At 33.5% G+C, this 23,614-nt stretch overlaps 1 protein-coding gene across 2 annotated transcripts in view; it reads right to left on the bottom strand.

The window, feature by feature from the left end:
• The window catches only part of LOC138710176 (kinesin-like protein KIF23), an 82,866-nt gene that overhangs the window by 16,914 nt on the left and 42,338 nt on the right, over positions 1-23,614 (bottom strand). For both annotated transcript variants that reach the window (XM_069840810.1, XM_069840811.1), the window contains 5 exons: positions 22,946-23,013; positions 21,811-21,941; positions 11,430-11,533; positions 9,657-9,761; positions 6,946-7,092 (listed from right to left, as the gene is read on the bottom strand). In XM_069840810.1, the coding sequence (XP_069696911.1) occupies positions 6,946-7,092; positions 9,657-9,761; positions 11,430-11,533; positions 21,811-21,941; positions 22,946-23,013 (555 nt within the window). The remainder of the gene's footprint in view (positions 1-6,945; positions 7,093-9,656; positions 9,762-11,429; positions 11,534-21,810; positions 21,942-22,945; positions 23,014-23,614) is intronic.

Below are 23,614 nucleotides of genomic sequence, written 5' to 3'. Positions count from 1 at the left end.
ACAAGAATAGTATGACACATATATTTTAACAAATGGCATAAATTAATAAAACTGACATAAAAACTCAAAAGATATACTACACATTAAATGGATCCAAGTTCATTCCATATAAATTAGCATATTTAATACATCTGCAGACCGGAGAGAGAGATTTAGAATTTCTATTATAAAACAATTTATGAAACCTTAAACCTTTAGCAGGAATACGAAGACTGATATTGCTTATGAAAGATTCACAATCAATATCACCCTTAATGACTTTACAAAAAAATAAATAATCAAGATCCTGACGTCTGGTAAACAAACTACCGCAATTGAAATATTTGCAATTAATCTCATAGTTATAATCGGAATTTGGTAAAAATCTATAAGAACACAAGGAAATAAATTTTCTTTGAATATTCTCTAATTTATCCGAGTCAGTGGAAGTAATGGAGTTCCATACAACAGATGCATATTCAAGCTTGGATCTAACCAATGTATAGTATAAAATTAATAAACACATAGGAGTAGAAAAAGAATAAGTTATAGATCTAATTAGACCAAGCATTCTTAATGAATGGGTATAAATATATTGCACATGATCATGAAAATATAATTTTGAATCAAGTAAGACACCAAGATCTCTAATACAATCTTTCTTAGTAATTACGACATTACTAAGAGAATAATTAAATTTTTGGGAAGTAGTTTTCCATGAGAAGGAAATAACAAAAGTTTTGGATTGATTAATTTTCATTCCATTTTCAACAGACCATTGTAAAATTGAATTAATGTCATTTTGAAGAATTTGACAATCAGCCGAACTATTAATTTTACGAAAGATTTTGAGATCATCCGCAAATAAAAGGCAGCTAGAACTTATTCTTTTACTTATATCATTTATAAATAATAAAAATAGGAGAGGTCCCAATGTAGACCCTTGAGGAACTCCGCATACACTATTAAATGGAACCGAGAGAGAATTACCTAGTCGAACACAAGACTGTCTATCTGTTAAATAATTTTCAAACCAATTAACGTAGTTAGTGGAGAGACCAAAATTACTTAATTTATTTAATAAAATTTTGTGAGGAACAACATCAAATGCTTTGCTAAAATCAAAATAAATTGAGTCAATTTGACCTTGAGTTTCGACAACAGGCATAATGAGATTGAGATAGGAAACTAAATTTGTAGTAGTAGATTTCCCTCTAATAAATCCATGTTGGGCCGAATTGATCTTATTTTTGACATAAAATGAAATGTGTTTGTGAATAATTTTTTCAAAAATTTTAGAAAAATTGTTTAGGATAGAAATGGGTCTATAATTAGTAACACTGTTTTTATTACCATTTTTAAAAACTGGAATAATGGATGCTTCCTTCCAAAGTGATGGGTAAATTCCTGTTTTTAAACTTAGATTGAATAAAAAAGTTAAAATGGGTATGAAAATATTAGAGCAACCCTTGATTATAAAATTAGGAATGCTATCTGTACCTTTAGATTTATTAGGCTTTAGCTTTTTAATGGCTTTAGTTACATCATCAGATGTAATTTTAGGCAGGGGCAAACAGTCAGCGATATTAAAATCATAAGTAGTGAAATTAGAGTTACAATTTTGTTGAACAGATTTAAATTGACTAGCAAATGCATTTGCAATTTCTTTTTCATCTGTGATGTGAACACCATTTATTATTAATTCTGTGGGATTGCTATTAGTTTTTCGAAACGTTTCTACATATTTCCAAAATTTATTTGGTTCATGCTTTAGGTTATCATCAATTGATTGTAACCATTTGAATTTATCGGATTTAATCATGGCTTTGACTTGTTTTCTAAATTTAGAAAAAATTTGATGATGATGATCAGTTTTATATTTTTTGTAATTTTTATGAGCTTTATTTTTTTCTTAATAAGCTGACGTAATTCATTTGAAAACCATTTAGGATAGTGCGATTTTTTAACAAAGGTGACAGGGACACAAAAAGATATAGCATTGCTTATAATTTGAGACAAGGAATTTGCAGCAGTGTTTACATCAGTAGTCTGATATATGCTAGTCCAATCATAATTGTATAGAATAGAATAAAGATTCAGATAATCACCTTGAGAATAATTTAAATATAAACTGATATGACAGTGTTCTGGTAACGATAAATTTACTTCAATATAAATAGAGATAGATGGATGATAAATATCCTCTAAAACTAGAGTGTGATCGGCAAGTTTAACTGTACTGTTATTGGCATTAGTAAAAACCAAATCAAGAAGATTTTTACTCGTAACGGTAGAGTTAATTTGATTTAATCCAAGAAGGCAGGAGGAGGAATATAAATCCTTAGCTTTAATTTTAGAGTAATAATGAGTATCATTAAGATTAAAACCAGTTGACCAGTTCATACCCGGAGTATTGAAATCACCAAGGATTACTATTCTAAAATTTTGAGTGTCAAGATTTTTTTCAAGAAAATTAAGATAAGATTTTAAGTGACTGTGATCTGTATCAGGAGAGAAATAATGGTTACCAATTAACAGATTAAAACCATCAGCCATTCTAATTTCAACCCATACGCATTCACTAATAATTTCTAAGTCAAAACGCCTTCTAGTAAAAGGTAACTGGTTGCTAATCGCTGTTAGGACACCACCACCTCTTTTTTTGTTAGTGTCTTCAAACAGCCTGTCTGCACGAAACACAGTATAATTATTAGGAAATAAATTAGAATTAATTACTGACTCAGATAACCATGTTTCAGTGAAACAGATAATGAGATCATTATTACTCACTATATTTTGAAAAATTTCATCAACTTTAGTGTAAAGTCCACGAACATTTTGGTAGAAAATCTCAAGATGATTAATAGAACTGAACATTGAAAGTGAGAGCGAGCAAGACTAAGACTAAGAGGCATTTCCCTGAGAATCAACGGAATTCGAATTGGCAGAATGTGCAAAATGCTGCTCAGGCTTTAATTTACCATAAAAAGGTGCAATTAGGCAACCTGCAGGCCAAACTTCAGGATTGTTAATGGAATCGAAATCCCTCACATCAACAGTGATGTGAAAGGAAGAATATGATTGATATTTAGTTTTTAGTTTAGTTACAGCGAGAGATCTTAGTTGAAGTTGATTCTTCAGAGAGTCCTCTATATTGCTTGTGCTGACTTTTGAACTAAATCTCGAAACAAATAGAGATTTAGTTTTTATTCTCTCAGGGGCCATTTCAATGTTGCTCGTAGCCAATGTTCCAACTTTGGGTTCTCTTTTTTTATATTTCTTACGAGATACCAATTGAAAACCTTCAGAGTCGTTGGCAGATGTTGAAGCAGTGGCCTGATTAAGTTCAAGATTGTTATGTCTAACTGTAACAGGAGGAGTTGTGGACACAGACTTCCTTGTTGCTGACGCATCAGAATTACAAGTATGTGGATTGTCAGCAGCTTTGTTCTCTGACACAACCTTACTGTATGACTTCTTAATGGGGTCATTAGATCGAACAGAATTAGTAGATTTAATTTGATTAGGGATTAAAGGGCAGCCACCCTTAGATAATAATTCAGATAATTGCTCTTTGAGAACAAAATTTTCGCTTTTCAGCTCGTTCATATCTTTCTCCAGATTCTTTACATAAACCAATATATCACTCACCATGTCCAATAGCGAGACACTATTAAGTCTTACTGTTTCAATTTGTACAGCAAGCCCATCGTATGACGATGGAAAGTTCGGAAGAACCAGTTCTCGGGTAGGCGAGATAATAATAATAATAATAATAATAATAATAATAATAATAATAATAATAATAATAATAATAATAATAACAACAACAACAATTAATAATAACAATAATAATAATAGTAATAATTATAATTATAATTATAATTATAATTATTATTATTATTATTATTATTATTATTATTATTATTATTAAATTTATTGCCCACACACTTGACATAAGACTATTCAGCTTCGTACTTCCCGCTACAGTTCTTCAGTAGGCTTGTATTTAAAGTTAATCTTACCACTACACGTTTAATACAGGGTTGTTTCCAATCTCTGATAACGAATTTGAATGACATTTGCGTCAGGAGTCACACGACAGCTCAACTGTGGCACGAGGTGACAGACTGGTAGTGAGTTATCTCATAGAGTGCATGGCAACTCAAATCAGAAATTCCAAAGAAAATCGAACCTTTTTGGAAGGGATACATTACGACCCTTTCCGATGCCAAGTACAGTTAAGTGAAAATAAAAGAAGCCTGCAATAAACGAGGTTCCAAGAAAGGCATCGTGTCCTTAATAAGATTGTTAAAACTCGAATGGAATTTTATTAATTTGTATCATCTCTTGGGGTGCGGTGACTTGTGACAGGGGGTGGATTTGCTTGCTTTTTCCTCTCTGGAATTAATCCCACCCCGAGCTTTGCCAGTCTTATTAGGTACACACAAGATGCCTTTCTTGGAAATAACGAAACCACGTTATGATTTTCATGTAACTGTATGTATCAGAAAGAGTTGTTATGTACCCCTCTCAAAAAGACTTGATTTTCTTGGGCATTGCTGCTGTGATACACTGTGCACTCTAATTATAAAATCACTCACTACCGGTACTGGTCTGTCATCTCTCGTCACAATTCAGGTGTCAGTGTGATTCCTGATGCACATGTCATTCAAATTCGTTATCAGAGATTGGAAACAACCCTGTATGATCCCAGCTCATGCCACTGTTGGAATCTTTACACAGAACACATGTTTGTGAGGAAAGAACAGAGAGTCAATGAAGATGTTCTGCTAGAAGATCGTAGACTGTTGGTATGCGGAATGCTGCTAAAGATTCCTTCCTTGTTTGGTTGGCAATAGTGTCTTTGCTTCGGTTAATAAGATCTCGATGCACTTCTTTAAATTTTCTATTGATAAGCAGCTTCACATTGTGGAATGCTTGGGGTTGCTTAGGTGTAGCTATTATCTGAACACCCTTTTTGTTAGGTAGTTGATCAGCTAATTCACTCCCCTCAATTCCACAGTGTGAGGGGAACCCCTGAAGTGTAGGCCTATATTCTTGTTTATACTTTGCAACTCTGCTATTAAGGATGATGATGATGATAAAAAATAATGACGATAATAACAATAAAAATGATATTAATGTAACAACATTAACATATTATCAACAATAATAATCTTGATAATCCATGTTGAATCTTTCATACACTACTTTTAACACTTGAATATATATATATAATTAATGGTGATCTTACTCGCCAACACTATGTAACCATGTGTGGCTTACAGCTGTTTCGGTGCTACTTGACACCATCCTCAGAGCCTACTATTATAGATCACGGTGCTATCTCAACTTCGCTGCCTGTTGTGTCAAATAGTGTGTGTGTGTTCTGAAATTGATCTGTGTGTTGAGAATTTGATTAGGGTGTGTTTTAGTGTGTCTGTATATTTCATATTGCCACACATGCTTACATAATTAACACGAGTAAGCTCGCCATTTAATCAATTATTAATAATAATCTTATTTTCGACATTTCAGAAGATTATATATCAACACCAATAATCTTATTTTCGACTTTTCAGAAGATTATGGCATTTGTACAGACAAAAAAAAAAAAACTTTCGTAGCCTATTACATAATCATACTAGAGTCTAGAGGGAACAATGAATAATTATGGATTCAAGGAATGACTCACGAAAAATTGACCCCACCTCATCAAGAACTTTTTTTAATGCTGTCTTTCGATATAATAATTATATTAAAATGATTAAGCGTGCATTTTTCCTGTACCGTTACATAGTAAATGTGTCATTTCTATACGTATATCTATAACCACCATATCGTTCATACAGTAAACGTCAATTCTAATTAAATCCTATGCTCTTTCATCAGTGTAATTTTTTTTGTACCGGTAGTAGGAGTTCTTGCATGATGATTGAGGTGAATGCAGGAAAGGCGTGAGTGAAGCTCACGCCCTTTTTTGCCTAAGAGAGGTAAAATTAATCCTTACAACAAGGATTATTTCAAACCGATATCGCGAAAACTGAGTGCAAGATGCAGTTGACAACACTGTACAGACTAAACACTGCATTGACAATAATACACGATTAGCCTATCTCGCCATTGTGACATTGGTCTTTTTCTTTTTTATATCACTAACTACTATTGCCCAATCCATCTCTTAAGTATTGTTTTCATTGTAAGAAAGTAGATGCTACTCCCATGCTGTTACAACAAAATGGAGATAATGGAGCAATAGTTAAATGCATATATTGTGGGATATCTAAATACGTTTAGATCACCTGTCCAATTTCTTAATCATAATAAATTTTAGCAAGACTAAGCTTTAGCTGTTCAGGAATAATTCATTATGATTTTAGAAAATAATCTATGACAACTTGCTTTATTCTGTTTCTTGACTCATTCACGAACATATTCTTAACGATGTTAAATCTAGCGTCACCTTGTTGACAAACTAATGAAAGCATAATTAATGAGAATGTTAATTATCTGTCTCGAGTATTATGGAAATAATGCTATAGAATCATTGAAAGTATTAGAAATGAAGAAATGTTTCCAAGTGTTTTACATTCCTTATAATGTTAATTATAAAATTAAGTTACTGTACTCCTGATTCATTTTTAATAAATGATTTAATATTACCAACCACAAGTAACTGCAACGTTAAAAAAAAAATTCATTTCTAAAGGATTCAAAATCCAGACTTAGGTACGGCACCTAGTGAAAGTTTGAGGTTTCAATGACTCTGAAGCTACAAATTGTTATTAAATTGGATGTTGCTATCGTATATTTCAGACGGCTATCCACACAAAAAAGCTGTTTAATCGCTATTCTTTGAAAACTATGTTGTTTGTTACAAATAGAATTATATACATGTATAAGAACTCTCCATCTTTTCAATTCTTTTTGTGATAAGTGGAGACATTACAGGTATGTACTAACCTTCAGCTCAGCCTCTTGCTTATGTAACATATATTTCATTTCGCGTTCACCCTTTTCTACCTCCGCTAGAAATTTCTTCTTGTATTTCTGTGTTAATACTTTGGTATCCAACTGCTGCTGATTTATTTGCATATTTATTACTGCAAGCTGAAATAGCAAACAAGGTACAAGTGTAATGTGAAGTTTTTAGAATTTTACTCTGTATGATTAATTATGGAACTCAACGTTTCAGAGCTAGGATGTATTTCTGGCACAAATTTCTGGGGAAGCAATGAAAATGGAAGCTGTATTACGTATGTTTGGTATCCAGTCCTCTAGATTAGCTCTTGGAATTTGACTAATAGAGTGAATTGGCAAAATTCATTGATAATTTTATTATGAGAGTTGTGACAGATTTTAAAATTTGTTTGTCTGCATTTCCGAAGAAATAATCTGTTATTCTTTGTTCAATTTTATCTTTCATCAAAGTCACGAGTTTAAATGTTTCTATGAACGGATGTGGAAGGAAATAAATTATTATAGTCAAAATGGAAATATAAGCCAAATGGTAAAATTAGAAGGAAAAACAAAAGTTAGGGGAAAACATGAGACCCGACAACTCTATAACCAGCAGAGAGTCGTAACATAACTCTTACCAAAGCAAAGTAATATAAACTTTATCATTTATAGTATCCAGCAGTTAGCGTTCATATCACCAATATGAGTTTGATCTAATGAAGTTAATTAAAAACAAAGACAACTTTAATAATCGAACCAGTAACAAAAACACAAAATTCATATGAACGAACCAACGATGTCTACCCTTAACAATGGAAATAACAATATCATTTAGATATATGTTTGGACTGTTTCCTACCATGAAATCAAATTAAGAGTGTCATGTCCCTTCTATAGAATATGCATCAGTGGTCGCTCATATGTGTAGAAAAATGTGAAAGTGAATTTGCTAGCATTGAATGAAGAATATTCTTATTTTGCTACGAACGACAAATTAATAAAAGCAGTACACATCCCATCTGGGATCTGCAAGCACGAGTGACATCACGCGTGGATAGAAGCAGCACTATAGGTATATGCTCGCGCATGCGCACTCTCTGTTTTACATACGGAGCTAACAGCCGCTATGCTTTCAAATTCCAGGCGACTAGAGTCAACGGCAATTCGAATGATGGTCGTCTACTAGCGTTTGCATTGAGAGAGACAGACAGCGAGAGCAAGGCAGTGTTCAACATTGCCACATCGTACTTCACACGCACGTGCAATACAAATAGCGCAGGAAAGAATTTAAATTATCAAAAGACAATATTGACCTTAGCCGTTGATTACTGTAAGCATGACACCAAAGAAATCCTCTTTCTTTCATTAACAATATCCTTTGCACGATTCTCAATTCCACACCACATGATTCTGCAGTCGTTTGTTGCACATTGGCAACATTGCAGCCATCATCATTATGGCAGGCAGTGTTCTGCTCGTCAATGTTTTTAAAATAATTATACACCTTAAACACTATTTCCCGCGCCTGTCTTTGCAATACTTGTCTTTTTACAGTTTCTTCTTTCATTTATTTATCTTACACACACGCAGTAAATGTTGTTGTTGTTGTCTAGTGCCTTGCATTTGGCAATGAAGCCATTAGCAGTCGTGCTTTCCAATACTTTTGAACTGTAGTTTCTTCTGAACTTTATGCTTCGCAGGTCTTCAAGTGGTCTTCATTCATTTCTGCTGGATCATTACACAGGACACATATGGGTGAAGCTGAGGTACCTATTCTGTAGAGATGACTTGCTAGACAGTCATGATTTGTCAATAGTCTGAAGGCTGCAACTGCTGTTTTCCTTGGTCTCTGGGGGACTATATCTGGGTTGGAAAGTAGTGTAATCCATTTTTTGTCTTTAGCATTTGATTCTATTTCTTGTAGGTATGAATGAGAAAATTTTGTAGTGATCAAGCGTTTTATTGAGGAATGTGAGAAATTAAATTTAGACTTTTGTTTTATTGTTGTGCCTTTCTTTGCAAGTGTGTCTGCGGTTTCATTCCCCATGACTCCACAGTGTGCTGGAATCCATTGGAGATGGACAATCTTATTAACTTTTTTGAGCTGTGTTAACATTTTGTAGCATTCTCTTATTTTTGTTGATTTCTTTGTAGCATTTGAACATATTCCCTGAATTGCAGCTTTAGAATCTGAAAGAATTACTGTCTTGTTATATTCATTTAAGGGAAGATTTAATAATTGTCTGAGAGCAATGTGTATAGCCTCTATTTCACCATCATAATTTGTTGTGTCTCTGCCAACAGAATGATAAAAGGAAAATGTGTACATGTAACTCCAGCTCCAGTAAGGTTTTCTGTGGTTGATCCATCAGTATATATGTTAATTTTACTGATTCAATGTACTGAAACACTCACACGTGAACAAAAGAACTCGGAAAGTATTTGTTAGATTGATTCCGATAGGTTATACTGTACAAGCTTGTGACGTCACATACCAGAAATACTACGGCTCATATAGCAGCCGACCGCCTTCCAAAAAGCTGTCGACTAGTGTACAAATCTTGTAATATGAAGCATTTAGAAGAAGTTATAAATAGCAATACGTTACTTATTTGTGCATGTATCTGTGTTCAAGAAGCCTTACTTGCAGTTTTTAATCCATTCTTTACAAATCATTCCACATTTTTCTTTGTGTACACAGAGAGAAGCCTTACCTTTTGTTCCGTAGCTTTTATATCCTCGTTCTGTTCTTTGATGGTCTGCTGCAGCTCCTGAATGCGTGAATCCATTCTGCTTAGTTTCAATTCCAGATTAATCCTCTAGAAACACATATCTCAATCACAAGCTGCACTTAACGTACCTACAGTCTCGCTATCATAATTTATAAGAATTAAGAATAAAGCGTCGTTTAATGTTATTCCATTTATGTCTACTAAAAACAAGATCTGAACGAATGTGACAATCATTCTATATGCAGGGCTAGGCAAAATACTGACATCCAAGTATTTAAAATACAAATATAAAATACTTAAAAGAATAGTATTTGAATTATAAATACAAAATACTTATATTATATTAACATTAAAAGTATTTTTATCTCGAAGTTTTATAAACACTGTAACTGAACATTCTTCCTTTTCCCAGTCAGCAATCAAATTATGCTACATATGAATAATTACTGCTCCCTTTAAAAAAAAAAAAAAAAAAACAGTTTCTCAAAACGTTCATCAGATAAGGATCCCCTTGCTGGTAAATGAATAAATCCTGCAAAAGAGAACGGTCTTTCTACAGAGGAACACAAACTTGTATTACACGGTACTTTATAAAAGCTAGAGTGCACAGGGTTGTCCCTTTGCCATTGAAGAATTGTATGAGCTCATATTCCGCAGTAGACAAGTTCTTTTCTTTTTGATTTTCAAAGTCTGTTGTACTTGAGTTGAAAACATAAAAATTGTTTTCATCGTCTTTATCATCTGAACTGACCAAAGGTGTAGCAGAGAACTGCTCAGCTGATTTCACACACATATTCTGTACCCTCTTCTTATCATTTGGTGAGGTAGTGTCAGGTAGCCATCTCATCTTAAATGATGGGTGGAAGCAAGCTGCCAAAATAGTTGAATTTGCTTCTGGGGTCAGATCAAACATCACTTTAAATCTTGATGAAAGCGAACTTATTAGGATTGGAGTTACTTTGGATAGAACAGAATATGTAATCTGTTTTTGAGGGAAATTTATGTGGACGAAAGTCGGCCATAATAGCACGTCTTCTCATTTTGCATTAAATCAAGGGCTATGGCAATGGGTTTCAGAACTGCACAATATCCTTCAAAGTACTGAAACTCAACATCTTTGAAGGTTGGCAATCCCAGTTTTTCACATACTGGTATACTGCAGAATTGCAATATTTGACAGATTGAGTCAAAGAGAATTCCATCGAGTTGGGCAAGGAAACTTTAAGGAATATTTCAAGACAGCTGATATAATTTCTAAGGATTTGGGTATCCTAATGCATTCCATGGATGATGGATCCATGATGCTGTTAGAGATCTCTTTAGGGCATTAAGGAAATCAGTTGTGGCAAGAAAACTAAGTGTATGGCTAGCACATCTGAAATGGGTAGGCAAATAAGACTAAAGTTCATTCTTCAAATCCAAATCCAAAACTTGAAGGACAAGAAGAAAAAGAAAGTATTTTGAGTATTTTAAATACAAAATACATCAAATTTATGTATTTAAATACAAAATACTTTCGAAAATCCTTACAAATTACAAAATACAAATTTATTTCAAATACTGCCCAGCCCTGTCTATATGCACTTATTTCTATTTCTTTTTGTGCAACATCCGTGTTTCATTCCAATAATTAAACAAGAGTTCACTGCTCATACAGGTTAACATAGACAACACTTGCTTTCAAGTGCATTAATTTCATCAACCACCTTCACACACGTAATTAGAGAAAAAAAGAAAAGTGGAAATAAAAATTACCTTTTTCTTTTCATGGTAATAAGTATCTTTCAAATTGGCACTCTCTTGCAGAATTAAAGTGCTTTCTTCCATTAACAACTTCAACCGATTACTGAATTCTTTCTCTGCAATTAGATTAGTGGAAGGACCATAAATATTTTATTTACTGTACTTGTTCATTTAAAATTATTCTACATTTTAAAATACAGCAAATTTGTTAATATAACAGTTCCCTATCCTACCCTTATAAGGTGCAACAAGCAAAGCTATGGAAGACAACCGTAAAAATTATATTAAACAGTTACTGATGAGGACAGAGAAAAATAACTTTTGAAGAATTAAAAATTTTACCCACGTCTTCTATATACATTATAGAAACAGTGTATTTCACTCAAAAATAAATCAAAATTCAAATTCAAATTCAATTTAAACTACCAGTACCACACGTATCAAACAAGAACATCAAATAATAGCCATTTGTCCACTCACAGAATTACGACAAGTCTTAAAGCATAATAAAATTCCAAGCTCCATTATAAGCAGTAAACTAAAAACATTTGAAAAAACAGTCATTAAGTTGTTGTTGTTGTTGCATCACATACCAGATTTTGTAGACGAATTCATGTTTACTTTTTATTATTTATTATTATTGATCTATCTTTGTTGTAATACCACCTCCAAGGTGGTATAATAATAAACAAATTATTAAACAACCTACATGTTGTTTTAAGGTTTCACTACTTAATGACCCAAGTATTCGGAGGCTCTATGAGAAGAGAATAGTTAATTTACTACATATAGAAATAGGAAGTAATATTGAGGAAGAATGGAGTAATTTGAAGTATATTATAACTACAGCGGCAAAGGAAAGTCTAGGAACTAAAAAGAAATAGAACAGAAAACGTGGTTTAAGGAAATGGGACGATAATGTAGCCAAAATTATTACTGATAAGAGGGAAGCACTTAAAAAATTTCAATCAACTGGTACACTTGTTGATGAAATGGAATATAGGAAGAAAAGAGCATTAGCAAAGAGGGAAGTTAGGAAAAATCATAGAAAATATTGGAATGACTTTGTTGTACAGTTGGAAACAGATATTACTAGACCAGACCCAAAAACATTTAAAATTTTGAAACAATTGAATGGAGAGGTACAAGAAAGAGTTAAAATTAATACAATCCATTTGGAGGCATGGGCTCATTATTTTCAAGATTTATGGCAGAAAAAGAATGCAATTTTATGCTCTTCAAATTCTTATAATGATAACATGGAAAATTTTACTTTGAATGAACTACAAATAGTGCTAACACAATATAAAAATAATAAGGCACCTGGGAAAGATGGTATCAATTTGGAATTATTCAAGTACGCAGGAGATGCTTTTAAGGGGGGATGTAGGCCGGAAGCGCACCGTTTTTTGTATTCATCATGGTTTCCACAGTTTTGAAGCTATAAATTTGAAATTTGGTAGGATAACTGACAATGAATGTATGTGTTTCAGTACCGATTCACAATATCCTAGCATATATGGAAGCGGAGTTATAAGCCAATGTATCCTAACCTGATGTATAGGAAGATAAGGAACATTTTCTCAATATCTATTGGACATTATTGATTTGAAATTTTGTGTACATTTTCTCAATACTATATCTAACCAATCCCTGCAGACAGAAGTTTAAAATATCAAATACCTTTTTCAAAATATATTTTTTTTTATATGTATGGTAATTTGTTTTATTAAATGTTACTACTTTATCTAATGTAAAAACTTTCAATTCACATGTGAAATAAAATTTTCTGCAGGAAAACTTTTATAATTCAGTGATAAATATATGTGCAAAATGTCATTGCTTTATCTTAAATAGTTTCTGAGAAAATGTTCCTTAACTATAGAAAAATGTAAAGTACGGAAAACTTATTGTAAAGATTTCTATACACATGCGACATGCCATATCCATTTTTGTACCTCTAAAAATCCCCTGCACCATATTCCTGTTCTTCCTGAAGGTCCTCAGCTTCCTTCCTCTTCAGGGATCTTCTCTGCCGTGCCTCTTGTTGTATTTTTTGAAGAGCAGTGTTGGCACTGTCGATTCTCCTGCTGTCGATACCTTGGAGTATGTTTATTGTGAACGCACCTAGTTCAAATCCAAGTTCCTGAAGAGTTCTTATTCTCCCTACATTGCCATCATTATAGACCAAAATAGCATCCAATGTGGCTATTTGTACTACTGTAGAAGACACAAACAGAGTTTTAGGGCAGCGCTTCCAAATCAGCTGATTCAAAGACTCATTGGGATTCTGAGTTTTGCCATGAACGCATTTCTTTAGGAGATCTGGCTTGGCCAGAGCCCTAAAAGTTGGTTTCATGGCATTCATGACTGGCTCTGGTATACTATGTTTATGGCTGTATTGTTGTGCATTGTTTCGTGCCTTCTTGTATGGACACCACTCGCCACACAAACCATGCTGGGGTTTGGCATCTGTGGATAACTTGTGGAAGTAGATTGCCCATACAGCATGCTGCATACTGTCCAAATTACCCACATTCTATCTGATGGCAGCTCCATAATACATTTGTATTGACTGGATTTCCTTCTTAGTTAGTAGTCCAGCTCCTCCAATCCCCTTACCATCTTCCAGTTTCTTACCCTTCATATCCTTGGTAAGTTTCAGCAGCCTAGAACCCATACGTTTCTGGTCATGTCCAACACACTCCAGCTTCTCAATAGGGCAATCTGATCCATATGGCTCACTTTCAAACACACTTTTGAAGGCACTGGAATCACCGTCTCCCAAGTACTTTACATAGCGTACACCATATTTCTCTTGGGAGCGATGAAAAATTAATTTCATTCCTGCTGCCTCCATCCCACCACTAGAACCATGATAATTCTTGCAGCAAGACTTAGCATGATTTTGTTCCCATTGCTCCTCTTCATTTTTATTTAAACTTTTCTTTCTGGTGGAGCATGTAGTGCAGTACTTACTCAGTACTTGGGCATCTAATACTTTACCTGTATCGATACTAACTACGGTCGATACACCATAGAGGGAGGAAAATCCACGCCTCATCCAAATACCATCACAGGACACAGATAGATCATTTCCATCACGATCATTTACAGAGACTGCTTGTTGTACTGCTTTTGTCATAGACTCATCGCACACTTTTTTCAGGGATTTTAGTAGCACATTATTAGTATCAGTGTAACGTATTGTTGGTGGAGGCATGTTCATGAGACCACAAACCAAATTTATTCCTTCCCTCCCAACACCAACACATCTCATGCTGTAAGTCAATCTAATATTGGCTTCATATGCATTATTTTTTCTATTAGAAGTTTTAAATTGTGAATCGAATCCACAATTGTCACACACTATATGGAGAGTACAAACAACACCAAACCTGTTTTCATCATCATGAATTTTGAGTGATTTGGAGCCACAAGTTGAGCAACAACAGGCATTGTTTATGGCAGAGGAAAGAATGGACAAATCAATTATTCTAAACCCTGTATTCAATTTACTTTCATCAACATTATTTTGCAATTCAATTCCTTCTCCAATCTTTATGCTAGACCTGCTCTGTTGTCCTTCTACATTGAGAGTTGGTACAGCCACTGCCATCGTGATCTAGACCAGGCCGTAATGCAGGTTGTGTGACGTCATTCGATGAGTCGGGCTTTTCTATTTGAGTATAGGGAGCTGAGAGAAAGATATTACTTTATAGCGTGTCGGCACTCAATTTTATTTAGTGTAATGTGTGTATAAGACCCCTTCACACTTCTTATTGCATAATATGTTGCAGAAATAATTACAAAACTGTGTTATTTTAATGTGAACGGAGTTTTACATGGTAACATAACCTGGTTGCATCAACATTTTAAGTTTGGAATGGAAGCTATTTTGAGATTTAATAAAGAAGAATTATTTATATTGTGATTTTAATTTAGCACGTCTACCTTCCTTACTTGTAGGTACAAAATTTACCACAGTCCCTCCTATGAAATTAGTGTATGTACAGTTGTGTGTTAATCTGGTAGGTTAGATAAATACAATTCATTACAACCCAGTAAAGTAGGGAACAAATAAATAATACAATTAAATTTTTATTCAATGTAATATGTGCATAAATTCCATTTATGTGTTGCATAATGTGGCAGGAATAATAAATAAAACTGTGTTATTTTTATGTGAAGAGAATTTACCATGTTAACATAACCTATCTGCGTCAACATTTTAGGCTTAAGTTGAGAACGAAAACGGTTTTGAGATTTAATAAAGAAGAATATATTTTAGGATAAACTTCAGAACACGGTTACCGTCCTTACTTATAGGTAGAAAATTCACCACAGTCCCTCATATGAAATGTACATACGTTATATTACTTAGTAGCGCTGAGGTATAGTTCCGGTAATTTCTGAACTGAAAACAGTTGAATTTATTTTTTGTGGAGATGCATTTGATCCTATAAGCAAGGCATATTAAAATCCTGAACGAACCGAACTAATTTGTATATGCAAGATGTATGAATACGAAGGGAACTACCTCAGCGCTAGTTTAGCCCTAGTAACATATTAAACTAATCAGACTTCAGACTGGAGTACCGTCTGAAACGAATAAATACAATTGAAGTGTAGACAAATTGCATTTATAAGTTATACGTAGCGTTATGCTTAATTATAATGCATAATTGCGAATATGGAAATAAGGCAAGTACTGATAGAATAAACATAACCTATAACTTCAACACATTAAAATATGCGTGCGATGCAACTGAAAATTGTTGAAACGTGCATAAATGAATGTGCAAGAATTTCGTAATGAAGCATGAGTGCTTTATTTCAACTAATTACAATTCTAGATACTGTAACAGTAATGAAAACTATAGGGTATAATTTTTCGTAATATACTATATGTATCTCGTTTTTAGTTCAAATTGTGTATATTATCAAACGTCGTATTATTTACTCGTATAATGTAGGTTATTCACAAATAAAAAGGGCGCAATAATTTAAATTTAATAAGACAAATACGTTAAACTAACAATAATGGATTAGACAAGAGTAACATCGGTAACGCTGCACTTTGGCCCAATCACAACTTACTTTACATGCCAGTCAATGTTTCACTTTCACGTATATATTATTACACATATTTAGCCTACTGTTTATAAGACCAAAATTTCACTTAACCACATAAGGGCGCAATATTTAATCGAAATAAAGGCAAGTATTACACATACGAACTTTGCCTGCAACGACGTAATTTTCACACCAAAAATAATATTACACCTTAAATTGCAAGTAAATTGTGTCTCAAGTGTCTCACAATCACTGTTTAAAATTTTACTGACGCAATTACACTGCATTTCAGAGAAATATATGTTATTCTTCATGCACTGCAACTAATTCATATGGTTGAAAGACCGCCTTTCGCGATCAGCTGTTAAGCGAGTCACGTGGTCTGCCTTACGGCCTGTATTAGATCACGATGGCAGTGGTACAGCCCTAACCTTTTCTTGAACACACACACACACACACACACACGTTTCTTTTTTGTATTATTTATAATACTTCTTTTCACTTTTCTAAACACACTGCTACTGAAACGAGGCATACTGTATAAATAACACTCGTGGAAGACAAAACTTACAAAACCAACTTCACAACAAACACGTTTTTACTACCTCCAAACCAAGAAATCAAAGCAAGCATGCTCTTCCCGCCTAAAATACACGTGGTACTCCTGCTCACAGCCATCTACACTCAAACATACAGCCTTTCCAAGCGTTTGCATGTACAAAAAGAGAGAAAATGAAGGATGACTGGAGTATTTGGTAAAAAAGTGGGCGTGGCACAGAGCGGCCATGGCTCTTTAAATTTTTAAAGCCCATTTATAATTGGAATTCGGCCGTAAAATTTTGTGGACACATTCTCAAGACTATAAAGTTTATTTTAAATCACTTTTTAAAAAATGTGATTTTTGGTCATATCCGCCCTACATCCCCCCTTAATAATAGATTTTTACTTTTCTTGAACAGAATATTTAATGATGAGAATCCTCCACCAGAAAGTTGGCAAAGAGCAATAGTAATTCTGGCACACAAAAAAGGTGTTATAAGCAACTGTGATAACTTTAGAGGAATAAGCCTTCTCATTTCTAGCTACAAAATTTACACCAAATTACTAAAAATTAAATTGAACCAATTTTATGACACTACACTGGATGAAGCACAAAATGGATTCCGAAAAGGTAGATCATGAGAAGCTTTTGATCGAAAAACAGAGAATTTAATATTGAAACCCACCTGGCATTTATTGATATGAAGAAAGACTTCGACAGAGTAGATAGAAACAAATTATTGAATATTTTAGCACTTGATGGTACTCCAAGTCAATTAATAACAGCTATTTACAATATTTATAACAATAATCATATACAGGTTAGGATTGAAAACAAATATTCAGAATGGAAACGAATAAATCAAGGAGTGAGACAAGGTTGTAATTTATCTCCTCTATTATTTATAATAGGCCTATACATGAATCACATTATTAAGGAATGGAGATTGAAGCCACATGGAAGTATACCGATAAGTCGTTTGTCCCAAATAGATACTTTATTATTTGCTGATGATATTGTGTTTATGGCAACTTCAGAAGATAATTTACAACGTTTGGTTTACAACTTTAATCAAATGGCAGAAAGTTTCAATTTGGAAATTTCAACTGACAAATCTAAAGTGATGGCTTTTTTAGGAAAGGAACCAGTCCGTAGCAAAATATGCATCAATAATAAGATCATCGAACAAGTAAAAAATTTTAGTTATCTCGGTTACCAAATTTCATATGAAGAAGAAAAGGATTTGAATGAGAAAATTATTAAATTCAACAGAGCAATGGGGATAATTAATCAAATATTCAAACCAACCTTAGTACAAAAACACACGCGCACCAGAATTTATAAAACATTGAGCAGACCTATACTCTGTTTTGGTAGTGAAGCTTGGACGATTCGTAATATTGATTCACAAAGATTAATGACGGCAGAAATGAGATATATGCGTCGTCCAGCAGGATACACGAGAATGGATCACATTAAAAATTTTGACATTATGAAAGAACTGCAGATTGAACTGATTACGGAATACCTACAGAAATACAGACAAAACTGGAAGTCACATGTCATCTGAATGCCTCGTTCTAGAATTCCACGCCAAATTTTAAATTACCATCCTGTGGGCAAGAGATCCTTGGGCAGACCATTCAAGCATTGGCAAGAGACTGAACTGGGCCACTAGGCCCAATACATGCAAGGATGATGATGATGATGGTGCTGATGACTAAGAAATTAATATAGTTCTAATGTAAACAAAATTAGATGTAGTTCTAATATGAATTATAATTAGCTTCAGTTCTCCAATATTAATTGTAATTAATCTAATTTGCTATGACATTAATTATAATTATTGATTTAGTTCTTTTTAATTTTTGAGGACAATGACAAAATCAATGTACACATTACTGTATCAGAAAGTGAATAATAAAGTAAGCAAACAAGTGTAGAAATAAAATTAAAGATTCCTGAAAGTAATAAACATATATATGCTGGTAGACATGCAATATAGCTACCATTAGAATGGATATGAGGAATAATGTACCGGTATACCCTATACTTTGAAAGGGGTACCGGTAATCGAAATTTTCCAAATATCACGAGTCAACAATTTTAAGTATTCTCAGACAAAGTAAGACGCAAAACCTGCACTACACAAAATTAAAATCACAACTAAATATCAGCGTTGCCAACCTAGCAGCTGTTATAATCAGAAGACATTTGCTTTATAATGGTGGAGATTAAAGTAGACTTTCAAATTTTAAATTATTATTTGGACATAAATTGAATGATCAAAAAATAACTAAAATTATTGAATCTTATCTTTATGATTGCATATGAATCAGTGAGTAAATACCAAATAGTAAATTTCTCGCGTCCATTGTCAGCAAATACTAATGCGTGATTTGTAGGGAAGTAAGGTCCCACTGACTGGATCTAAAATAAAAAGATATAGTGCATTTTAGCAGCATCTTTTTGATAGTATTAAACATGTGAAAGAACATTGTAGTAAGATGTACGAGTTTGAAGATTCTTAAACAAAAACATTTCTGCTGCGAAGTGAAAATGTTTGCCTGCAACATCTGTTAATTGCATTTTTGTTTTGGTTTGAACACAAAAATATGAATATCACCACTCTCCTAGCAATCTCAAAAGCCCCACTATCTGCAAGTTTGAAATGATCTACCAATCACCTGTCATAAACCTACATAGACAAAAGTTTCCTTTACTTTATTTTGTTGGCAATTGAACGTGCTTTCTCAATAGGGATTTTTCTTAGTTAAGTGATTTGCGATTGTGAATATACTCAAATCCTCATACTCACTTACAAATGGCTTTTAAGGAACCCGGAGGTTCATTGTCCCCTCACATAAGCCCATCATCGGTGCCTATCCTGAGCAAGATTAATCCAGTCCCTAACTAACATCATATTCCACCTCCCTCAAATCCATTTTAATTAGAGTTGTGGGATTTAATTGATTATCCACGAAGATTATATATTACAGTATTAGCGAACATATATTAAACAAATATTAGAACACGAGTTCAGAAGAGGTTGTTCTTGTTATGGTTGTACAGTATATTCATTATTCAACAGTCGATGGTGTCACTTGTGACCTTAACTTGTAACTATAAGGTTACAACCAGTCTTCGGACTCTCGACTAAACATACATATTTTCATGTTATTTGTGGATTCCGAAAAGGCATTTGATGAAGTATTATGTAATAAGTTGTGATCAATGATGATAAATATTGGATTTCCTAGCTACATGATAAAGCAAGCCAAAGCCTTTACCAAAATATGCTAGAATAAGTATAGACAATTTACTAACGAGGGGCAATATGGTAGTAAACAAACCAGGAGTAAAACAAGAATGTCTCCGCTGAGTCCTGCTTCCAGAGGAACCTGTCCTAAATGACATATTATTAAAAAACTGTTTTTGTTACTGTGTTACTTACTTACAAATGGCTTTTGAAGAACCCACAGGTTCATTGCCACCCTCACATAAGCCCACCATCGGTCCCTATCCTGTGCAAGATTAATCCAGTCTCTACCATCATATCCCACCTCCCTCAAATCCATTTTAATATTATCCTCCCATCTACGTCTCTGCCTCCCCAAAGGTCTTTTTCCCTCCGGCCTCCCAACTAACACTCTATATGCATTTCTGGATTCGCCTATACGTTCTACATGCCCTGCCCATCTCAAACGTCTGGATTTAATGTTCCTAATTATGTCAGGTGAAGAATACAATGCTTACAGTTCTGCATTGTGCAACTTTCTCCATTCTCCTGCAACTTCATCCCTCTTAGCCCCAAATATTTTCCTAAGATCCTTATTCTCAAACACCCTTAATCTCTGTTCCTCTGTCAAAGTGAGAGTCCAAGTTTCACAACCATACAGAACAACCGGTAATATAACTGTTTTATAAATTCTGTGTTTCTTTATAATTAAAATATGTCTTTATATTTTTTATAGGGCCTACATAAAAATATTACACTACCAGTACATTATTTTTACTACGATGTAGTTAAAAATAAAATATTTTAAAGTCTTTTATACAGCTTTTTAAAAAACGTTTAGGGTACCAGGTATGTCATTTTATCAGTATTACTTGGGTAAAATTAAAAGTGAGATATCGAATGTTTTCACTTGCATATATTAACCAGAGACTCATCTTCATAAGCTTCAACAGCTAACACAGTACGGTATGTAAGCCTTAGAAGTTGGTAGTTTAAAGAATTTTAATGTTTCATCATATTTAATATACTGTATACAAAAATGTAAATTGATAGTTGTATTTTATAATTTTATATAAGTTAATATATTTTTCTGCTTGTTGAATGAATTCATAATAGTGTGTATTCTCAGTTTTTTAAGAAATTTAGCATAAAAATTGGCACCTTCAAGATATTTATGACATATTCCTCTAAGAATTATCGTAGTAGAGGGTCAATATGAAATAGAAGCAAGGAAAGTGACCGTTCGAAACTTTCGAACTATTAGTTACAGGAGTAATTTTAATCCCATTTATTATCCAATATGGACTTCAAGTAATGCTATAAAGAATAATTATCCAATATGGAACTCAAGTATTTCTATAAGCAAATGTAAGATACCGTACTCCATTGCAATCATCAGTTAATTTTAAGATGAACATATAATTAAGTATAAAAAACTTTAAGTTTAAAAAATGGTCACATTCAATGCAGCATTGCTTAAAATATTTTATGAAGTCAGAATTAGATAAAACGTCACAAAATAATTCAATAACCTTTACCTTTGGATTCAGAGTTGTTCTTCACCGATTGATACTGGGTTCTTCTTAATTCCAGAAAATTTAACAAATCAGGAATCAAATTATTATTTGCTGGATCTTTCATTTCTAAAGATGGGAAGACTGCATCCACACTGAAATGTACAAAAAATTAAATTACAGGACTTAATGAAACAACACATTAAGTTGTGATGATTTGAAGTGATCACAGCGGTTTTATTGTAGTCATTGCTATATACTGGGTGTTCATTTCAAAGTGTGTCATGACGTCACTGTTGTGAGTCAGCGATTTGAAGCGAGTTTCAGCTTTTATGTCAGAGAAGTTGCCTATTAATCAAGGCGTTCAATCTGAACTTGAGAACGTGTATGGTATAACTTGAACGTCGTAGCAACAGATGGCGGTCTGTAAAGTCTGTGTGCTACCATAACCTCTTTCGAACTGTGTTTTGCGCGGGCAAGTCGTATGCAAGGTATTTGTTATCATCGATTGCGTACGGCAACATTCCACAACACAAATCAAAATGCTCCATGTCCATGTTGACTGTCCAAGTTAATGTCAACAAATACGTAAGTAATCGTCTTAACCCTCTCCCCATATCCCGACAGTAAGAAAAAAAACTCACTTCAGTACGTGTTTCCAAACAGTTCACATTCCTGCCACTACCGGCATTACCGTACGTACTCTTCAGAATGAACGCCATACTCGCTAGGCAACTTCTCTCGCATTTAGGTAATACGCCTCTGCGGAAGTGTAGGAAGATTGAATTCTCTAGGCTCATCGGCTAGTCACATGACGACATACAGCGAGCCATGACACATTTTGAACTGAACACCCAGTAGTTAATTTTTGAAGTTATTGATTCCTCCTTAAGCAGATATTAATATAAGAATCGAGTCAGTTAACAATATCGTCAATAACATGTTTAAAGAAAAAGCAACTCTTTTAAGTCCTCCTTTTAGAGAAGAAAAAAAATTACAGGTACAATTTGTACCCTTAAAACATTTTCTTTGCAACACCTGTAATATTCGTATCTTCTGATATGTGCTTAATACTGTACTAAGCTAGTCTTCATTAATTTTATAATCATTTATGTTAAATTTATTCCTCTATTGTAATAAACAGTATTTGACAATGTACCTGCATTCTTCATCAGTGCTCCTTTCTTGTATGTGTTGATTTGCCTTTCGCAATTCCTCCACATGCATCTGAAATATTACAAACTATTGGTATCAATCTTCTCAATGTATCCAGCTGTTTGCTGACAACATAAAGTCCACTATAGTCCACTGTAGTCTAATTCAGTTATTTTTCACGAGAAATGTGGAGTATTTTGATAGGTGTTCATTATAGATGCCTGTTGCTAGTAGCCAGAATTGGGTGTACCGGTAGTCAATATATATGCAGTGCTATCTCTTCTGCAAATGGTACCGGTACTGATGATTTTAATTTACTTCTTTTGTGGTATGGTTATAGCATAGTATAGTATAGTATTTATTAGCTGTCGTTATAGCAAAAGCTAATGACATTGTCAAATTACACGTGTGAAATTAGGCCTATATTGCAAAAATGAAAATTATTCTATTATAACACTAAACATAAAACAAAATGATCACAAATACTCCTTAGAGTTTACAATTGAGAGTCAAGATTATCAAAAATAGGCTAATATCTAGATGAAAATTGTAACATACTGATCACAAATATTATTTGATTTGCTCCGTTTATATACAATAAAACAAGAATTAACTTAACAATTTATGAGAATTTCCTAATATATTACAAAATAATAATAAAATTCAGAGAAAG

This window comes from Periplaneta americana, chromosome 12 (assembly GCF_040183065.1).
Source record: "Periplaneta americana isolate PAMFEO1 chromosome 12, P.americana_PAMFEO1_priV1, whole genome shotgun sequence".
NCBI lineage: Eukaryota > Metazoa > Arthropoda > Insecta > Blattodea > Blattidae > Periplaneta > Periplaneta americana.
The sequence above is the reverse complement of the archived record's forward strand: the minus strand, read 5'-3'. Positions and strand labels throughout refer to the sequence as shown.